The 16,723-nt window shown below is 50.5% G+C and overlaps 8 protein-coding genes across 8 annotated transcripts; 5 read left to right on the top strand and 3 right to left on the bottom strand.

Moving 5' to 3' along the window:
- Window positions 1-437: 437 nt before the first annotated feature.
- On the top strand, window positions 438-3,046 carry Aud_005644 (decapping enzyme complex catalytic subunit DCP2; the record flags this gene model as incomplete). The annotated part of the gene is made up of 2 exons (XM_043290568.1): window positions 438-468; window positions 576-3,046. The coding sequence occupies 2 exons, from the start codon at window positions 438-440 to the stop codon at window positions 3,044-3,046; spliced, it is 2,502 nt and encodes an 833-aa protein (XP_043146503.1).
- Window positions 3,047-3,337: 291 nt separating this feature from the next.
- Window positions 3,338-4,684, top strand: Aud_005643 (YgfZ/GcvT domain-containing protein; the record flags this gene model as incomplete). The annotated part of the gene is made up of 1 exon (XM_043290567.1): window positions 3,338-4,684. The coding sequence occupies one exon, from the start codon at window positions 3,338-3,340 to the stop codon at window positions 4,682-4,684; it is 1,347 nt and encodes a 448-aa protein (XP_043146502.1).
- Window positions 4,685-4,869: 185 nt separating this feature from the next.
- Aud_005642 (putative cell cycle control protein (Cwf23)) lies at window positions 4,870-6,195 on the bottom strand (the record flags this gene model as incomplete). Its single annotated transcript, XM_043290566.1, has 1 exon — window positions 4,870-6,195. The coding sequence occupies one exon, from the start codon at window positions 6,193-6,195 to the stop codon at window positions 4,870-4,872; it is 1,326 nt and encodes a 441-aa protein (XP_043146501.1).
- An 845-nt stretch (window positions 6,196-7,040) lies between these two features.
- Aud_005641 (uncharacterized protein) lies at window positions 7,041-8,703 on the top strand (the record flags this gene model as incomplete). The annotated part of the gene is made up of 3 exons (XM_043290565.1): window positions 7,041-7,143; window positions 7,198-7,563; window positions 7,622-8,703. 3 exons carry the CDS (start codon window positions 7,041-7,043, stop codon window positions 8,701-8,703), a joined length of 1,551 nt encoding a protein of 516 aa, XP_043146500.1.
- A 225-nt stretch (window positions 8,704-8,928) lies between these two features.
- Window positions 8,929-10,139, bottom strand: Aud_005640 (amidohydrolase family protein; the record flags this gene model as incomplete). The annotated part of the gene is made up of 2 exons (XM_043290564.1): window positions 8,929-9,092; window positions 9,149-10,139. The coding sequence occupies 2 exons, from the start codon at window positions 10,137-10,139 to the stop codon at window positions 8,929-8,931; spliced, it is 1,155 nt and encodes a 384-aa protein (XP_043146499.1).
- Window positions 10,140-10,980: 841 nt separating this feature from the next.
- On the top strand, window positions 10,981-12,146 carry Aud_005639 (isopenicillin N synthase family dioxygenase; the record flags this gene model as incomplete). The annotated part of the gene is made up of 2 exons (XM_043290563.1): window positions 10,981-11,055; window positions 11,154-12,146. 2 exons carry the CDS (start codon window positions 10,981-10,983, stop codon window positions 12,144-12,146), a joined length of 1,068 nt encoding a protein of 355 aa, XP_043146498.1.
- Window positions 12,147-12,384: 238 nt separating this feature from the next.
- Aud_005638 (SDR family NAD(P)-dependent oxidoreductase) lies at window positions 12,385-13,418 on the bottom strand (the record flags this gene model as incomplete). Its single annotated transcript, XM_043290562.1, has 2 exons — window positions 12,385-13,217; window positions 13,346-13,418. 2 exons carry the CDS (start codon window positions 13,416-13,418, stop codon window positions 12,385-12,387), a joined length of 906 nt encoding a protein of 301 aa, XP_043146497.1.
- A 1,514-nt stretch (window positions 13,419-14,932) lies between these two features.
- Window positions 14,933-16,372, top strand: Aud_005637 (ferritin-like domain-containing protein; the record flags this gene model as incomplete). Its single annotated transcript, XM_043290561.1, has 2 exons — window positions 14,933-15,292; window positions 15,341-16,372. The coding sequence occupies 2 exons, from the start codon at window positions 14,933-14,935 to the stop codon at window positions 16,370-16,372; spliced, it is 1,392 nt and encodes a 463-aa protein (XP_043146496.1).
- Between the last annotated feature and the right edge of the window lie 351 nt (window positions 16,373-16,723).

The raw sequence follows: 16,723 nt of genomic DNA, 5'->3' as shown, positions 1-16,723 counted from the left end.
CCATGAAAAGCTACTATTGGATGACCCTTTGGATGGCTGCGCCACAAATCACCCGTGCTAGGTAAGGTATTCTTGGTCTCAACAGCTGCTCTCTCCTCAGCCTCTCGTCCTTGTGATTGTCGCCCAACACTCGGTTATCACAGAACGAGTGAACGCACTCAACCTCACACCCCCACCTTCACATAGGTAATTTATCGACTCGCTCGCTCTCAAGGTAGACAAACCATTAATTTGCTCTCGCCATCACTTTCCATTCTTCCTCAGCAACGCTACGCTTTAGGGCGGGTGCTTTCTGCCAAGCACCCTACTGGAAGCTGCATCACTGGTGTGCTGTTCTCCCCCTCTATTTCGACCCCTCTCTCCGCGCCGCTGGTTCTCGGAGAGACTTCATCACGCACACAAAGGCCGTGTTGAAATGCTAGAAGACATTGGACAGTATGACAGAAACAAAGATGCAGCTGGAGGACTGTAAGTTTTCGTCTTCTCTCCGGTCGCTCAAGGTATCGACTGCGACTGCAGTGATGGTGATGGTGATGTCGACGACGATGCTAAATGGTTGGACTCCCTGAAATTAGGGCTGGATGACCTGTGTGTCCGCTTCATTATAAATTTACCCCGCGAAGAGCTGGAGTCCGTCGAACGAATCTGTTTTCAAGTGGAGGAGGCGCAATGGTTCTACGAGGATTTCATTCGGCCATTGGACCCGGCACTTCCCTCGTTGTCTCTGAAAGCTTTTGCGCTGCGCATATTTCAGCACTGCCCACTGATGTCCCAATGGTCCCACTACCATCATATTACAGCGTTCTCGGAGTTTCTGGCCTACAAGACCCGTGTACCGGTGCGTGGTGCCATCCTGCTGAATCAGGATATGGATGAGGTAGTGCTGGTCAAGGGCTGGAAGAAGGGCGCCAATTGGAGCTTTCCCCGCGGTAAAATCAATAAGGATGAAAAGGATCTTGACTGCGCGATCCGGGAGGTCTACGAAGAGACAGGTTACGACGTTCGGGAGGCCGGGCTAGTGAAGGATGAAAAGGACGTCAAGTATATCGAGATCACCATGAGAGAACAGCATATGAGGCTATATGTTTTCCGTGGTGTGCCACAGGATGCTCACTTTGAACCTCGTACCCGGAAAGAAATCAGCAAGATTGAATGGTATAAGCTGTCCGACTTGCCAACGTTAATGAAGAAGAGCAAGCCAAATGATGAAAATTTGGCGGTTGCAAATGCGAACAAGTTCTACATGGTTGCACCGTTCATGCATCCACTCAAGAAATGGATCGCCCAACAACGGCGGCTTGACTCAAAGGCGCAACCAGGTGGTGTCAAACATCTTGCGCAGTTAGAAGGAGAGACATCTATGGACGAGGCCATTCAATCCGCTATCCACCATACACCGGCCAAGCATACTGTTCCTAGTGATTTACCTGAAGTTACTTCAGCAGAGGACGCCTCTTCTCATCTCAAGCGACTTCTTAAAATCCACTCCGCCTCCACTCAGGATCAGTTCCCTTCTACGCAAACTGCTGGTCCGGATGCTTCCAAGTCCAATGCTCTATTGGAATTGTTAAGAAGCGGCTCCTCTAACAAACCTACTCACCAGGCTCCTATGAATGACCAGACATTACCCCCTAATGTCTTCCATGAGGCTATTCCCCCACCACATCAACCTCACACTCTCTCGGCACCAAATTTCTTTCCAGGCTTCCCTCAGCAAGTTGCCTACTCTGGGCAACATGACCATCCATTACAGATTCCCGGGCAACTACACCATGGCGCTGCTCTTTCACATTTGCCAGGACCCGCGCACTCGCTTGGTGTAGGAGGTCCCCAGGCCGGTTATCATGGGGTATCACAGTTTTCAAATCGTCACCCGTCCGAGTTGCACGCAACCGCGCAGACTCATAGGCCAGCGCCAGCGCCGGCTCCATACCAGAGAACCGGCGATCCTCAATTCTCGCAGCCGGCGCAAGCTCCCCAAATTCAAGGGGCAGCTATACCCCCAGCAAGCAAATTGCCTCCGCCTAAGCTTACCAGTCACTCATTAGCGCTGCTGAACGTTTTCAAAGACAGTTCAATGAAAACGCCGAAGACTACGATCGCTAATTTGGTAAAGCCCTCCGAGGAAACGCCATCTGCTCAGCGCAAGCCGTCGCAACATCAAGATCAATTGTTGAATCTCCTCAAGGGAGCCACTCCTCCGGCTCCTGCCGAATTATCGGCCCAGCCTGTGTCTCCGGCTGCCAGACAAATCTTCCAACGGCCTCGCACCGATGCTATCTCTCCTAAGAGATCTACGCCCAACAAAAATGTGACACCAATGGGAGCTCTGCGCAATCCTACCAGTGCATCCGGGCCTCCGCCCGTCGTCCCTTCTGAGGCGGCTTTCAAGCAACCAGCGAAGAAGAACCAGAACGGCTCAAACAGGAAGAACAAAGATCGACACGCACAGCCTCTTGCGTCTCCCATTACTATATTGACCAGACCGCAGTCGGACAAGAAGGAACGCTCACCCACTCCAGCATCTTCCCAGTCTCCTAAGCCTCCCTCGTCAAGAGCGTCTTCTCAATCTCGTACCAACAGGATGAAGACCGCAGAGCCACAGAAGCCATTCCAGCCGCAGATACTACGTCGCTCGGATAGTCTAAACTTAGATAACATTCTTCCGACGCGGAGTCAGGATGAGAACGGCGTAGGCCGGCAAGTGACGAAGCCTGCTCAGCCTCCTCAGCCTCCCCAGCCTTCTCAGCATCCTCAGCCAAACTTCGACCGCCGACCAAGCCAAACAGCTGCGCAGAAGGAGGCTCTCCTATCACTTTTCGGCAAGCGGCCTGTTTCTCCAATTACTTCACCCTCTGGGAATCTCGACCTCCGTCCATCACTGACCAAACCATCGGCTGCTTCCTCGGCTGTTAGTCCGCTTTCACCCAGTCGTTCTGCCTCCGGGGTTGGCACTGAAATGCCGAACGCAAACAAGGTTTCATCCCCCGTCAATAAAGCTTTCCTGCTTGGATTTCTGGAAGGTGTAGCAAAGGGAAACAAATAAGGTCCAGGCTCGCGCTGATTTTTAACAATGAATCAACATGTAACTATGTCCTTCAGAAGGTGAATTCTGAACTAGTATTAAATGTATAATGCTGAACAACCCTCTTGTCCTCGATAACCAAATTTAATACATGGGCTTCTTCCCTGTGTACCGCTGGTGAACCGATTGAATAATAAATGCATCTTATCCAAATTCTGCCACACTTTACCGCCCGGTCGTCAATGACATACCCAGAACACTTGATTTGTAAACGATCGTTTGTAAGATTGTCATGAACGGCCTAACACAGTCATGATGCGTTCCATTGCATCTTCGAAAAGGGTTTGCGCCCGTTGTCTGAGCCGTTCAAGGCTCTTCTCAACCACTGTAAAGCACCGCTCCCAGCCATCGAGCGATGCTGTCCCTTCTTCCCCGCCCCAGTCCGGGTATGCTCGACTTACGAACCGGGGTTTGATATCGATCACAGGCGTTGATAGTACTACATTCCTTCAAGGTCTAATTAGTCAGAATATGCTCGTTGCGAACGATCCGAGCCGCGCAACTCGTCGAACGGGAACCTACACGGCTTTCCTGAACTCCCAAGGTCGAGTGTTGAACGATGCATTCATCTATCCGATGCCCAGAGGAGACAGCGAGACAGCTACAAGTGATGACCCGGCATGGCTGGTCGAAGTGGACAAAAACGAGGTATCCAGTCTCCTGAAGCATCTTAAGAAGCATAAGCTTCGATCAAAGTTGAAGCTCCGTGCGCTAGAAGACGGTGAACGCACCGTCTGGTCGTCATGGAAAGACCATGCTGAGCCCCGATGGGCGGCATATAACCTGGAACCGGAATCACCCTCACCGTTCTCACCCTCGTCAGCCGTTGCGGGATGCATCGATACCCGGGCTCCGGGTTTCGGATCTCGGCTTGTCACGCCTGGCGAGGAGGACCTGCGCGTCCATCTACCGGATGAGACTCAGGTCGCCGGCTCCGAAGTGGATTTGGGCACGTACACAGTTCGTCGGATGTTACACGGTATAGCGGAGGGCCAGGCCGAGATAATCCGCGAGTCTGCGCTTCCCCTCGAATGCAATATGGACATGATGCGGGGAGTTGACTTCCGCAAGGGCTGCTACGTCGGCCAGGAGCTTACGATTCGCACCCATCATACGGGCGTTGTGCGGAAACGGATTGTGCCTGTGCAGTTGTATGCGAACTCCGCCCTTCCATCCAGTGATACCCCTGTGTATGAGCCCTCTGCAGCGGTGGCCTTGCCACCTAGCGGATCGAATATCTCCAAGGTTGATGGTAGAAAGGGCCGAAGTGCGGGGAAGTTCCTCGGCGGAGTTGGAAATATCGGTTTAGCTCTTTGTCGATTGGAGATAATGACCGATATCGTGCTCACAAGTGAAGGTTCACAGTACAGCCCTGAGCAAGAATTCAAGATTTCATGGTCTGCGCCAGAAGAAGCATCACCGAATGCAACGGAGCCGGGGGAAGTGAAAGTTAAAGCTCTTGTGCCACCGTGGCTGAGGCAGTATATCTCCTCTGGAGCGAGGAACATTGCTCGCAAGGTGGACAATCAGGAAGGCCACCGGGCAAAGGAGCTCTTATATCAATTAGAGGAGGAAGAAGAGCAACGGCGGAATGAGTGATGTGGATCACGGCACATCGTGTATCATATATTGTACATATAAGGACCATTTATTCTCTATAGACGAGAAATTCTTCTCAAAAAATTTTTTTTAAAGAAAAGAAACAAAGTTGAAAGGGGTATCTCTGAAATTAGAAGTCTACCGAACGAAAAGACGCTCAACACCAGAAGAAGAGAAACATGTAATTAGCCCTTGGTCTCAGCGGCAGCAGCCTCAGCTGCATCTGCTGCCTCATCCTCTTTCATAAGCTGTGCCTCGAGGGCCTTTCGCTCCTTTTCGCGCTGTGCGTTCTTCAATCGCATTAATGTTATCTCCTGAAAACTTGGAGTGCTTCGTCCATTGGCGGTTGCATCGGACGGTGTTGGCTTTGATGAGCCCGCGGCCGAGGAGAACGAGGCAAACGAGGGCGCTTTCCCGGGGGACTTGCCTGGACCACCAGGCGGCGCTGCTGACTTGAGCTTGGAAAAGTCGAAAGACGGTTTGGAGGGGCCAACAGAGGGAGCTGTTTTTGGTGTTGACGAAGCTTCATCAGGCGTGGAGATGGGGGAAGCGGCCCCGTTTTCAGTGTCCACTATGTCTGGCTGGTTGCCAGACGCCCAGGAAACGGATTCAATGAGAGTCCAGTCGTTGTCCGGTTGGCCAGCGCTCTGGCGTCGCCTTTTCTCGCTGTCCAGCACGGCGGCATGGGCGCTGACAATGGAGGCGAATACCACAACACCTGTTGCGACGGTCTTCTTCTCTCGCTTGTCTCCGACACGCTGGCGCTTGTCCTTGAGCATGAACGTGTTCTCAACTTTACCGAAAGGCTTGAACAAAGACACCAAGCGATCTTGGTCTAGATCCAGACCTCGGCCTTCCCGAACCCAGCGCACTTTGATGGTTCGCTCCAGTTCCGGAACATTCGTGCCACCTTCGTCTGAACGGTCGACTCGTTGACTGCTCCGATCCGCAGCTCTCCGCGCCTCTTCCTGTTCCTGCTGCAACCTTCTCTCCTCGGCCTCAGCTTCTCGCTTCAGTCGCTCCTCAGCCTCCTTGCGTCGCCGCCGCCCATCCTCCGCAATCCGGTCAATCTCGCGTTGAAGCTTTTCCTCGGCATCGTCGTCCGCTCCAGCCATGCCGGCAGACATCCAAGTCCTTTTGACGCCTCGTTGTGCACCTCCCATCGCAGCCGCACCGGCACGCTCTCGAGCTTCCAAGTCCTCTTTCATTTTCCTTTTCGCCGCATCCATCATCTCCACCTCACGCCTTTTTCTTTCGCGCGCTTCCCGCGCATTGTCGTAGAGTTGCCGTACGGAGGGATCAGAAAGTACATCGTTGGCAATCTGTAGCAGGTGGAATTTGTCGATATCTGTCTGCGTCGGGTTTGCGATTTTGTCAGGATGGTATTTGAGGGCTGTCCGCCTGTATGCACGCCGGATTTCCGACTCTGAGGCGGCAGGTGGAATGTCAAGGAGAGCATAGAAATCTTGGTTAGAGGCAGCGTGTGCCTTAAGATCGTCATCCGAGGGCATCTTGAGTGTAGTTCGCGCGAGGTCAGCTCGCTGTTATTTCAATGTGGCAACTGACTTAGCCAGCAGACAAATTTCGCGACGCGCAAGACTGTGAATTATAGAAGCGCTGATAGACTTTGAGGATTCAAACGATCACCATAAAAAGAAAGAATGAGGTTAATGATGGCATGATTGAGATGAAGGTGGAGAAAGATCGGAGCTCTTATCGGGCTTTTTTGTGTTGGCGGTGGCGGAACACTATCTATTAAGGTAAATATGGCTTCCTGGTGCTCCCTTTAAACATCCCACAACCCTTGCTGGGGACACATTTGTTCGACTCGCGAGATTTTTCTATTGTACCAGATATGGTGATTGGAGCTGATGCAGATTGAGATAACTTCCTGACTTTGTTCTAAATGCCTTAAAATAACCGAGCATCCCGCAACGCGTTCTTTCTGCCCGTAACTACTGGAAGACGTAGTCCCAAGGGAGGCTTTTCTGCTATGCTATCTGTCCTTATGGATCCTTTTTAGTGACTGAGTATGTATGCTGGCTGGTATTGACACAGTGGATCGCCAGGAAGAAAGGTCGAGCACCTCATGGGACGAAATGATCGCTCGAGCTATATGCCATGGCGGTTAATAGTTCCTTGAATCATCACAACCCTCCATCCTCAAGGCTCAAGAACGTCAAGGTCCTACTTGTAAGAGAAAAGTGCCTTTGTCATGTATAAACCGACCGAAGAAAGTGGTGGGTGTAGACTGTGCCTCAGGCTCTGAAAACTTCTCCTTCAATGGATTGCTTCATCCACAACTTCCATTCCATCATTGTCAATATTCCTTGTCAAGCGACAGATACTCTCGATCATGGAGGCAACACCCATGGTGGACAACTCCATGCCATCCCAGGCTCAGCTAGCCCTTGCAATGGCCATCGTCAAACAGAAACCGGCAGGCATGGATATCCAAGGTTACTAAGCCTGGAGTCCCCTTTCTGTACAGATTAAGCTAACCAAAATTTAAGACTATGTGCAGCAGGTCCGAAAGAACATCAAAACTGCAGAACTTTGCGGTAGGGACTATTTGGAAGATCGATTCTTCGACAGCGTTTCCTTCTGGCAGCATGCCTACAAGAGATCTGAAGCTGAGCAGAGTCGGTTGACGGATAGAATTTACGAACTGGAGCAGCGTAACGAGGCACTCCTTGCGAAACTACAATTACAAAACCCCTTATCTCAAGAGAATACGCAAGTATCGGCAAAGAGGAAGGCAAACGGGAATCTGAACGCAAGGAAGAGAGCAAGGACACAGCTGGCCTTGCAGAACCAGGCTTTTGGTATAGTTCTTGAATCTAGCAAACTGGTCGAGCAACCCGAATACATGGAAGAATGTCAGTCGAGAATGTCAACGTTATCGTCTACTCTGACTAACTGAAGTCATCTCAACAGCCACTGCATCGTTCATGCGACACTTCTACGCTCTTCAGAGAGCCATTCAACGCAGGCCGAGTCGCTCGACTATTGTACAATGTTCCGGGGATCTATGCGAGGTAGCTGTGCATGAAGTGCTCACAGCAGTCCGCTGGGAAGGACATACCACTCGACCTAGCAAGAAGCCTGTCCTCCAGGCAAAGCGACCTCACTTAGAGCAGGTCCTACGCAGCGTCAAATGCGCTTTTCAGCTTATCTCACAGGCACTGGAAAAGCTCGCGGAGAGTGAAAATGACCTTCATGGCAAGGGTCAGCTTGATTATCATCTCATTAGATTGTATCAAGCTATAGCTACGGCTCTGGAGCAATACTGCATCAGCAAGTCCGGACAGATTTCCGCAAGCACCAGTTCCTTCAAAACCCCAAAGAATAAGCAGGCTAGGAAGTCGAAAAGCGCAAAGCCTTGTCAGGGACTGGAAAATCTCACGACCACTTCTGTTGACGAAGTAGCCAGCCAGATCAGTCGGCTACTGGGCTCTATTGCAATCTCTTTAAATCTTTCATATGCACTTCATCGGACTGTTTTCGAGGGGCTTCTGTACGTTCTTCTTAAGCGCGTGGGAAGGTTACTGTGCATATTTGTCTTCCAAGATTTACAAACTCGACCTGATCTTCATGTGGATCAGACCAAGTTACCTCTTCCCCAAGGCTTGCAGGGTGTCAAGCTGGATGACCAGTCCTTGCGTGCTATGCAGATGGAGGCAAAGCATCTCATTTGGCCTCTGGAGAGAAGCCTAGCCTTATTAGGTGCTTGTACATCCTCGTCTTCGATCTTGGGACCTCGGGACGTCCCTGAAACAATGGCATGGGTAGCCAAGCTGAAGCAGCAGCTACAAGGGACTCTTCTTCAGGCTTTGTTCGGACCAGACCGTTCTATGTTTCCACATACGCTACAGCAGCCTGAAACACTTGATGCACATGAGCTTGAAAGGTTGCAGAACTGTACTCAAATTCCCGAGCAATCCGTTCCCGACTGGTTTACGCAAGAGATATGGAGGCTACTGGGATGGGACTTGCTAGCAACTCAGAACACCTCTTAAACATGGGAAAATCGCACGCTTCAAGTCCCCGTCTGCTGAATATTCCTAAAAGTGTCGCATAAGTCCGTTCCGCCACTCCTTTGTGGCCTCTATCGTTATTCCCCGCTTTTAGTACATATCATTACTTTGTTCTCTGCTCTTATAGAGATGAAGCCGAGGCACGAAACCTATGAGGGTCATGCAGGATGCAATAATATTTGATACCTATATGAGTATGAACTTCATTTATTTGAGATTCAGAATACGTGCTGCGTTCCCTCCAAAGATTGCCCCGACTGCTTCTTTCTCAGTATCGAATGCAGCATGGATTGCTTTGTAGTTGGTCGTCACACTAGGCCATTCGGCGTCTTCACTAGTGTCAAGTGGAGGGAAAAAGGGATGGTCAGTGCCTGTCCAGATATCAGTATAACGGCAGAAAGGAATTCAGCGAAGTGCATGATCATACCAAACATGAGACGATCCGCTCCACCAGCTGCAGTCACGGCTGCTTTCAGGCCAGCAGTACCATATACCACCGCATCAAGATAGATGTTTGTTTGCAACACATCCCAAAGGCTTCTCTGAGGACCCGGAACATTACCGCCATTCGCGGCAAACTTGCGCTCGTGATGAATACAGCTCTCAATCCGTCCAGCAAGGAATGGAAGCGTTCCGCCAGAATGCGCCAGCAAGATCTTCAACCCGGGAAACCGGTCGAAAACAGCGCCAAGGAGCATCCGTGCTACAGCAATCGTAGTCTCGAGCGGGAACCCTAATGCAAGTGGCAAAACATGGCCGTAGCGGTTTATCACCTCTGGCCCACCGAAAGCTTCATCGGGTAGACCGTAATGAGGGTGGAGGAACAGCAGGGTGTCTGTCTCTTGTAAAGCGCCCCATACAGGGTCCAGCGCTGGATCATCGAGGCCCTTGCCTAACCCAGACGTACCCATAATCACACCTCGCAGATGGGGGAGCGTCTTGAGTCTCTTGATCTCGTTTACCACAATGTCTGCTGTAGGCGCACTGAGCGGCAGGGCTCCAAATGCGAACAACGTCTCCTTTTCGTGAAGAGCATGCTTGTTGTCGGGGTCTACTGCTTGGTTGACACGCGCGCAGGTCTGCTCCAGATCATCGTTGATGCGTTCTGCCCACGTCTGCGCTTCTTCAGGCTCGAGAAAGTCCAGCCACGGGTTAGCTAGGGAAATGACACTGCAGTTGATACCGTGGCGTCGCATGAATGCCAGCTTGACGTTGATATCCCAGTATGAGGAGTCGACTGGACGGCCGCGTTCATCGAGAGGGGTTGATGGATCATCGTCTGAAGAAAGGATGACAAGACGTGGTGTCGCATTTACTGGGTCGTGGACGTAGGGGACTACCTTGCGAGAGCGGAGCAGGTCCATGTACGACCGGGGATAGACATGAGTGTGAATGTCGACAATGAGAGGGGAGGACATCTTGTCTCTTTGCTTTCTGGCGATCAATCAGCCTGTCTTGGGAAGGTTGTAGTAACGATGGTTCGCAAAGGTGAGCACGCTAAAGAAACAGTTAGCAATCGACCTTTGACTCTTATGAATGATCATACATTTTTCGAAATGCAGGTATTTCACGAACTTGCTATGAAGATGAGAGAGAATGAGTGGGACCAGGTTCAATCTTGACTTGTCTCTTATCTTCGATGCGGGGTATTCGCAACGATGTTACAACAGCAATGCATCTACAGGGGATGCGAGTGATGTGCAGCGTATGTATGGACTGCTGCCGAGTCCCTTAAGTTTCATGTATAAAGAGCTCAAGAATTGTGCTCCATATCAATGGCTTATCTGCCTTCGATCGTCTGATAGCTGCATGAGCGAGCTCTCATCAGGATCTGCTCTTCTCTGAATGGTCAAAGAGCCTATCTACTCTCGAATCCTCATCTCTACAACCGATACCTTACCGCTCAGATACGGACAGCAACATCATGCAGGTCGAGTTTATCTTCCCCGCTCCAACGTATCATCGTTGATTGGGGATGAGGAAGGATATTTAAGGTGAGGAGGGGAGGCGTATCTCCTGCGGAACCATGGTTGCTATCCATCCAACTCTGTTGATCTGCTTATTTTCCTTTTCCTCATCTTGGTTCATGACCAAGTCGTGATTTCACGGAGGTCCTCTGCGATTGCGCTCGACGTCTTTCTACACCAGCTCACAAGAAAACGTCTATAGCTCTTCTAGTACATTAGAAGAATTATAAATTGATCGACGATCTAATTTCACTCTTCAACCCCGACAGCCATAGATCCCGATCGTTATACAATGGATGAAAAGCTGGCGCAGCATGCGTGTCATCCCATCACCACAGCGATTGAAAAGGACGATCTTGTCATTCCTGTGAGTATCCTGATCATCTAAAATTATCAACCTGCTGTTTTGCTTCTTGTATTTATAGGATATGTGTCTCCCTTCCTACTTACACCGTCAATTTACAGGTCATTGATTTTGGGCTCTTTCTGAGAGGGACACCATCCGACAAACATGCTGTCGCTGTTTCCATCACAAATGCATTCAAGACATCGGGTTTTCTCTATCTAAAAGACCATGGGATCCCATTTTCCACAGTATCCCAAGTATTTGAGACTTCAGCCCGCTTCTTCGCTCGGCCCCAGGATCAGAAAGACAGTTTGTGCTGGACTTCCCCGCAGTCGAACCGTGGTTACATCAAGACAGGACAAGAGAAGCTGAGCTTACCTGAAGATTCTGTCGACAAGGATACCGCTAGGCTGGCGACGCCAGATCTCAAGGAGACAATGGAGATTGGTCGAGATGATGTTGACGGTCTTCCTAATCGGTGGCCTGACCATTTCGATGACGAAGGGAAGGACTTCAAGAAAGTGATGCAGTCATTCTTCGGAATGTGCAAATCCCTCCATACGGAGGTCATGCGGGCTATCGCTCTTGGAATGAACTTACCAGAGCACTACTTTGATGAATTCGTGGACGCGGGAGATAATAATCTTCGTCTGTTGCATTACCCTTCTGTGCCCAAAGATGTCTTCAAGAAAAACCCAGGACAGGTTCGTGCTGCAGAGCATAGTGATTATGGATCTATCACACTTCTGTTCCAAGATCGTCGTGGAGGGCTGCAGGTTCGGAGTCCCAAGGGCACCTTTGTCGATGCTACGCCTATCGCAGACACAGTCGTCGTCAATGCTGGAGACCTATTAGCTCGGTGGTCCAACGACATCATCAAAAGCACTCGTCATCGGGTTGTCGAGCCTCCGAGTATCGCAGGTGACGGCGCAGATGATGGCTCAGATGCGTACCCGGCGCGATATAGTATCGCGTACTTCTGCAATCCCAATATGAACAAGTTTATTGATGCCCTACCGGGGACATTCGGGGAAGAAACTAGCCAGAAAAAGAAATACCCAGGCATCACCGCCGGAGACTATCTTGTGCAACGATTGACAGCAACAATCTAGTCTGAGTGTTATTATTGATTGTATATCTCCAAATGAGCCATGTTTACATCAGCGTTCTTATGTAACTATCTCGAGCAAGACTGACCACTAATACTATAAGTGAGTTTCTTTCTATGTGAACGATGGATATGGACTAATATAAGCTGCTCACTTATAGCGCAATGACTGATCCTCTATGCCCTTTTGGTACCTGATACCATGCCTGCATGTGTAGAGTACTCTGCGCTTCCCAACGCCTCTAATACGATGCCGGATGGACTGCGGTTCGTCCTCCATCAGTGACAATGATGCTACCATTGATGTACCCACCGGAAGCACTCGCCAGCCAAAGAATCAGACCCGCGATGTCTTCCTCACTACCACCTCTCGTGAGGGGAATCCTTTCACGTGGGAACGACCCGTCAGAAATGCCCCTATCTCCGACCTTGAATGCATCCGCAGACATCTCCGAGTGATATAGGCCTGGCGCAATGCCATTGACACGGATGTCGTACGAGCTCAGCGTAGTCGACAGCATCTTGACAAGATGATTCGTTGCAGACTTGGAAAGACTGTACGCAAAACTGAAGGGCACCTGCCGAATGAAACCCGCTATCGAAGTGGTGATGACAACCTGCGCAGTCGGTGGGGAGAGCTTATCCTTCTCAGGTGCCGGTCTCCTCTTATTCGTTGCCTCAAGCAGAGGCAGGAAAGCGAGAACAGTATAATATGACCCTGTGACGTTGATATCGAAGACCTTGGAAAAATCCTCCATGGGTACAGACCATAGCTGATCACGGACTTCTGCGAGACTTGGTTTTGACCCGTCCGGCTTTGCGGCTGGCGGGCGAGCAGATGGACCCATCACACCGCTATTTGCGATTAAGAGGTCGACATGGTCCGTCTGAGATGCGATGGAGTCGTAGGCCGCCTGTAGTGATTCCTTAGACGAGACGTCGCCCTTGATGGTTATGATCGTCTTGTTGATTGCGAGGGATGCAGTCTCTTGTAGCTTGTCTTCGCGTCGGCCAATGATGAAGACCTTTGAGGCACCGTTCGCATCCAGCGAAAGGGCCATTGTACGTCCCAATCCTGTTGAGGGATGTGTCAGTGCCTATGGGATCTTGTTCAAAATCTACGAACACAATCGAGTTGCAGGGGCGGAGAAGAAACTACAACGCATTTCACATAAAGTGGTAGATATCTTCGAGGAGACTCACCACTTCCAGCCCCGGTCACAACAGCAACACATCCCTGGATGGAGAACAATTTCGAAGCTTGCAGGTGCGACATGATGATGAACCACCGAGCGCGCTGCCAATAGCGGAATGCAATGTCAGGTACCAGAAGTGTTAAATTTCTACAGAAAATGATAGAGTTGATCAGTTCATCTAAAAGCAAGTGTTGTAGGACAGTTTTATAGTGAGAAGACAGTCGATTTGTTCCTTTTAGAGGATTTTGCGTCATACAAGACCCCCGCATCTCGCAAACATGGCCGATGTGGGGAAATCCGACGCTCTGGCAATGCTCCTTGATGACTTTCTCCTTCGCTAAACCTAGATTTATGGAAATTCGCCAGGTCCAGAAAACAGTGTCCAAGTGTGTCCTTGGAGCTCCGAGTGGGAAAAGTAAGTACAATTTACTGAGAGAGAGATCGCACCCCAGGTTGACAAAGCCAGAGATATGCATGATCGACACCAACAGCCCATAAATCCCAGTAACCCGAAGCATGATGTGAGATATCTACAGTCCATGCTTCAAGTGCTTCAGAGAGGTTCAGATTCGAAAGCAGGAAAAGCCAGGATGCTTATCTGAACCCTTCTCGTGCAAAAAACGTCTCTTTCTGATAATCAATCAACCTTCGCATAGAACCAACCACGACTATGACCAAGGTGGCAGCAGGATGACACTTCAGTGCTACTGAGTGTCTATTTCTGAATCACCTGCCCGAGAATTCAGCGGCTCAATAAGATCCTGGTGACAATTTACTCGTCGGATGACACTTCCTTTAAGTCCACTTTGGTGATCTTGATCCCACGTCATAGTAACCGGGAGATCCGCTACATCCTCTTTACTGTTGGCATGCAACATACGAGATCAATTGATAGGATCGGAATATCGGAAGAGTAACCTGTCTATAAAGCAGATCTTTTGCGATATATGTCATGCCTCGTGAAGACCTGATGTTGCAGACGAATCGCAGTATCCCGTGCTGCTCGTGGTTGTGGACTACTGATTGCTCAACGCTTGGCGAACCAACGTATTCTGTCTATAAGTTCCGAATGTATAACGAAAGTTGGTTTGAGAGCTGCCATTCTTGGGAGCTGACGTCGCCTCCTCACCGGAGGAATTTCAGAGCCGGAGCTATACAGCTGCTCCAGCCTTCCACCATGAATTATTCGTTCATGGCTGACTGTAGCATGGCGACACACCTTGATATTGAGTACCTAACCACAAATGGATCTCGCTGGGGTACTTGGTGTGCGAAGTCCTGAGGGAAGGAATTCCGATGCTGATTTTGGGAATTCGGGAGACAAATCAAGTTATGACGCTGGAACGGTACTATGGATAGCAACCTAGATCTGGAAACCTCAGCGGCATGAGGACAGCGTCATGTCTTGATCACGAATAAGTTGCGTCAATTGCGAACCCCTTGGCTCTGACCATATCTTAAAGGCAGGTTGGCCCTCATATGTAGCTTCGCAACGCTGCACTCAGGGCGCTGGAAAGGTACCCTAATACATCACTGGGTAGCATCTCAATTGCCTTCTGGATGTCAGGAGGATATCGCCCTTTTACCCATCACCATGAATTGGAGACACTTTCTGCTGGTCAACGTGCTTGGTGGGTTACCTCCCACCCTCGCAGTCCCTAATGTGAGGAGAGCCGACGTACCCCCTATTTCGGTGCCACCTATTGTGAGCCACCCAACCTCGTTACCACACTCTTCCTATATCGCGACTCCCACGACCAGTGGAGCCGAGAGTGCCAGCTCTGTTGGCTCCGGGATTCCGACTATGGGACCGGCTCCAGGAGCTACCAGCTACCCAAGCGATGGAAAGCTCCACGACCCCCAGCCGGCTCCTTATGTACCAGCAGGCGGCGTTGGGACGAACGGCACAACTCCTATCTACAACGTGAAGAGCGACTTTGATTACGAGTCACTGGTGGGCTTCCACCGATTAGCTTTGAGAACATTAGCTGACTGCTGCCAGGCCCTTGCGCTCTACACCGAGTACATCGAGCTGGACCTGTTCCATGATGGCCTGGCTCGATTCTCCGTAGAGGATTTCACTGCCGCTGGTCTCACGGCAGAAGACCGATACTTGATTGAATTCATGGCTGACCAGGAGGTTGGACATGCAACAATGCTGACCAACCTCCTGGGTGCTCAGGCTCCTAGACAATGCGTCTACAACTATCCTTACAGGACCGTTCATGAGTTCATAGATTTCTGCCAAAAGCTCACCCGCTTCGGAGAGGCTGGTGTCTACGGCTTTTTGCCTCACCTGGATTCGCGAGAGGCAGCGGGCCTCCTGACCCAGGCTATCAGCACGGAGGCTCGCCAGCAGCTCATCTTCCGCCAGTTTGAAGGTCTCTTCCCAATGCCTGTGTGGTTCGAGGTTGGGGTGCCTCATTCTTGGGCATGGACACTGTTGGCTCCCCATATCAGCTACTGCCCTGCCAACCAGACGAGACTGGTATGGCAGAACTTCCCGGCATTGTATATCGATAACCAGCCTAATCCTTACCGGACCAATGGATCGTCTGCGGTCAATGAAACGGTTCCAAGTGGCGGCATGAACGTTTTGGCCAGCCGGAACGTGACCGAACCCGAGACTTGTTTGAACAAGACGACCGTGGGCGAGGGCTGCAGCCCGGCAATCACCCACAATCGAACAAACCCCCTTTCCTATCCGGGTCGAACAGTTACCCTGTCGTGGGACGCTCCTGGCAAGCCTGTGGGACCAAACAACAGCTATATCACGAACACCACTGCGGGAGCCCCGAAATACGTCCTGTGGGCTTCGCAGTTGAATATCACGTACTCGACACTAAGCACCAGTGGCAATGAAAGCTATGGAACGACCGTTCAGCCCGACCTGTCGACATATGCCGGCGACCCGGCGATCAATGGTACCATCTTTATCGCAGTCATGGACACTGATCTTTTCGTGACTCCGTTCAACATCAGCAGCGTCAACTCTCATATAGTTGCCGGCCCAGCTCTTTACCAAGCTGGCTAAGTTGATCCAAGCGAGCGTGGTAGAGTGAAGCATCGAGTGTTAGATGATATATCTTGAAGTTCTGAGAGATCATGTAATCGTCAAAAATAAAGAGAACGGGGATGATGCGTCTTAGCCTTCAAAAAGTCATTGAGTGATGGATGTTCCAAGATATGTGCTGTTCTGCTAGTGGCTACATACAAACGAATACTACTTGGTGAGATTGTGAGACTGAGAGTCTGGGATCGTAGGGAAGGTGGATATTGAATGGTAACCCCGCTAATTCCGAGGCGGTCCCGTGGTTTTGCTAGCTTTGTGCTTCTACCATCAACAGATGCCGAACTCTTATCCTATCCTCCACGAAGACTAGCA

The sequence above is a fragment of the Aspergillus udagawae genome (genome assembly GCF_001078395.1).
Source record: "Aspergillus udagawae IFM 46973 DNA, scaffold_4, whole genome shotgun sequence".
Classification (NCBI taxonomy): Eukaryota; Fungi; Ascomycota; class Eurotiomycetes; order Eurotiales; family Aspergillaceae; genus Aspergillus; species Aspergillus udagawae.
This window is presented reverse-complemented; position numbering and strand designations above follow the sequence as displayed.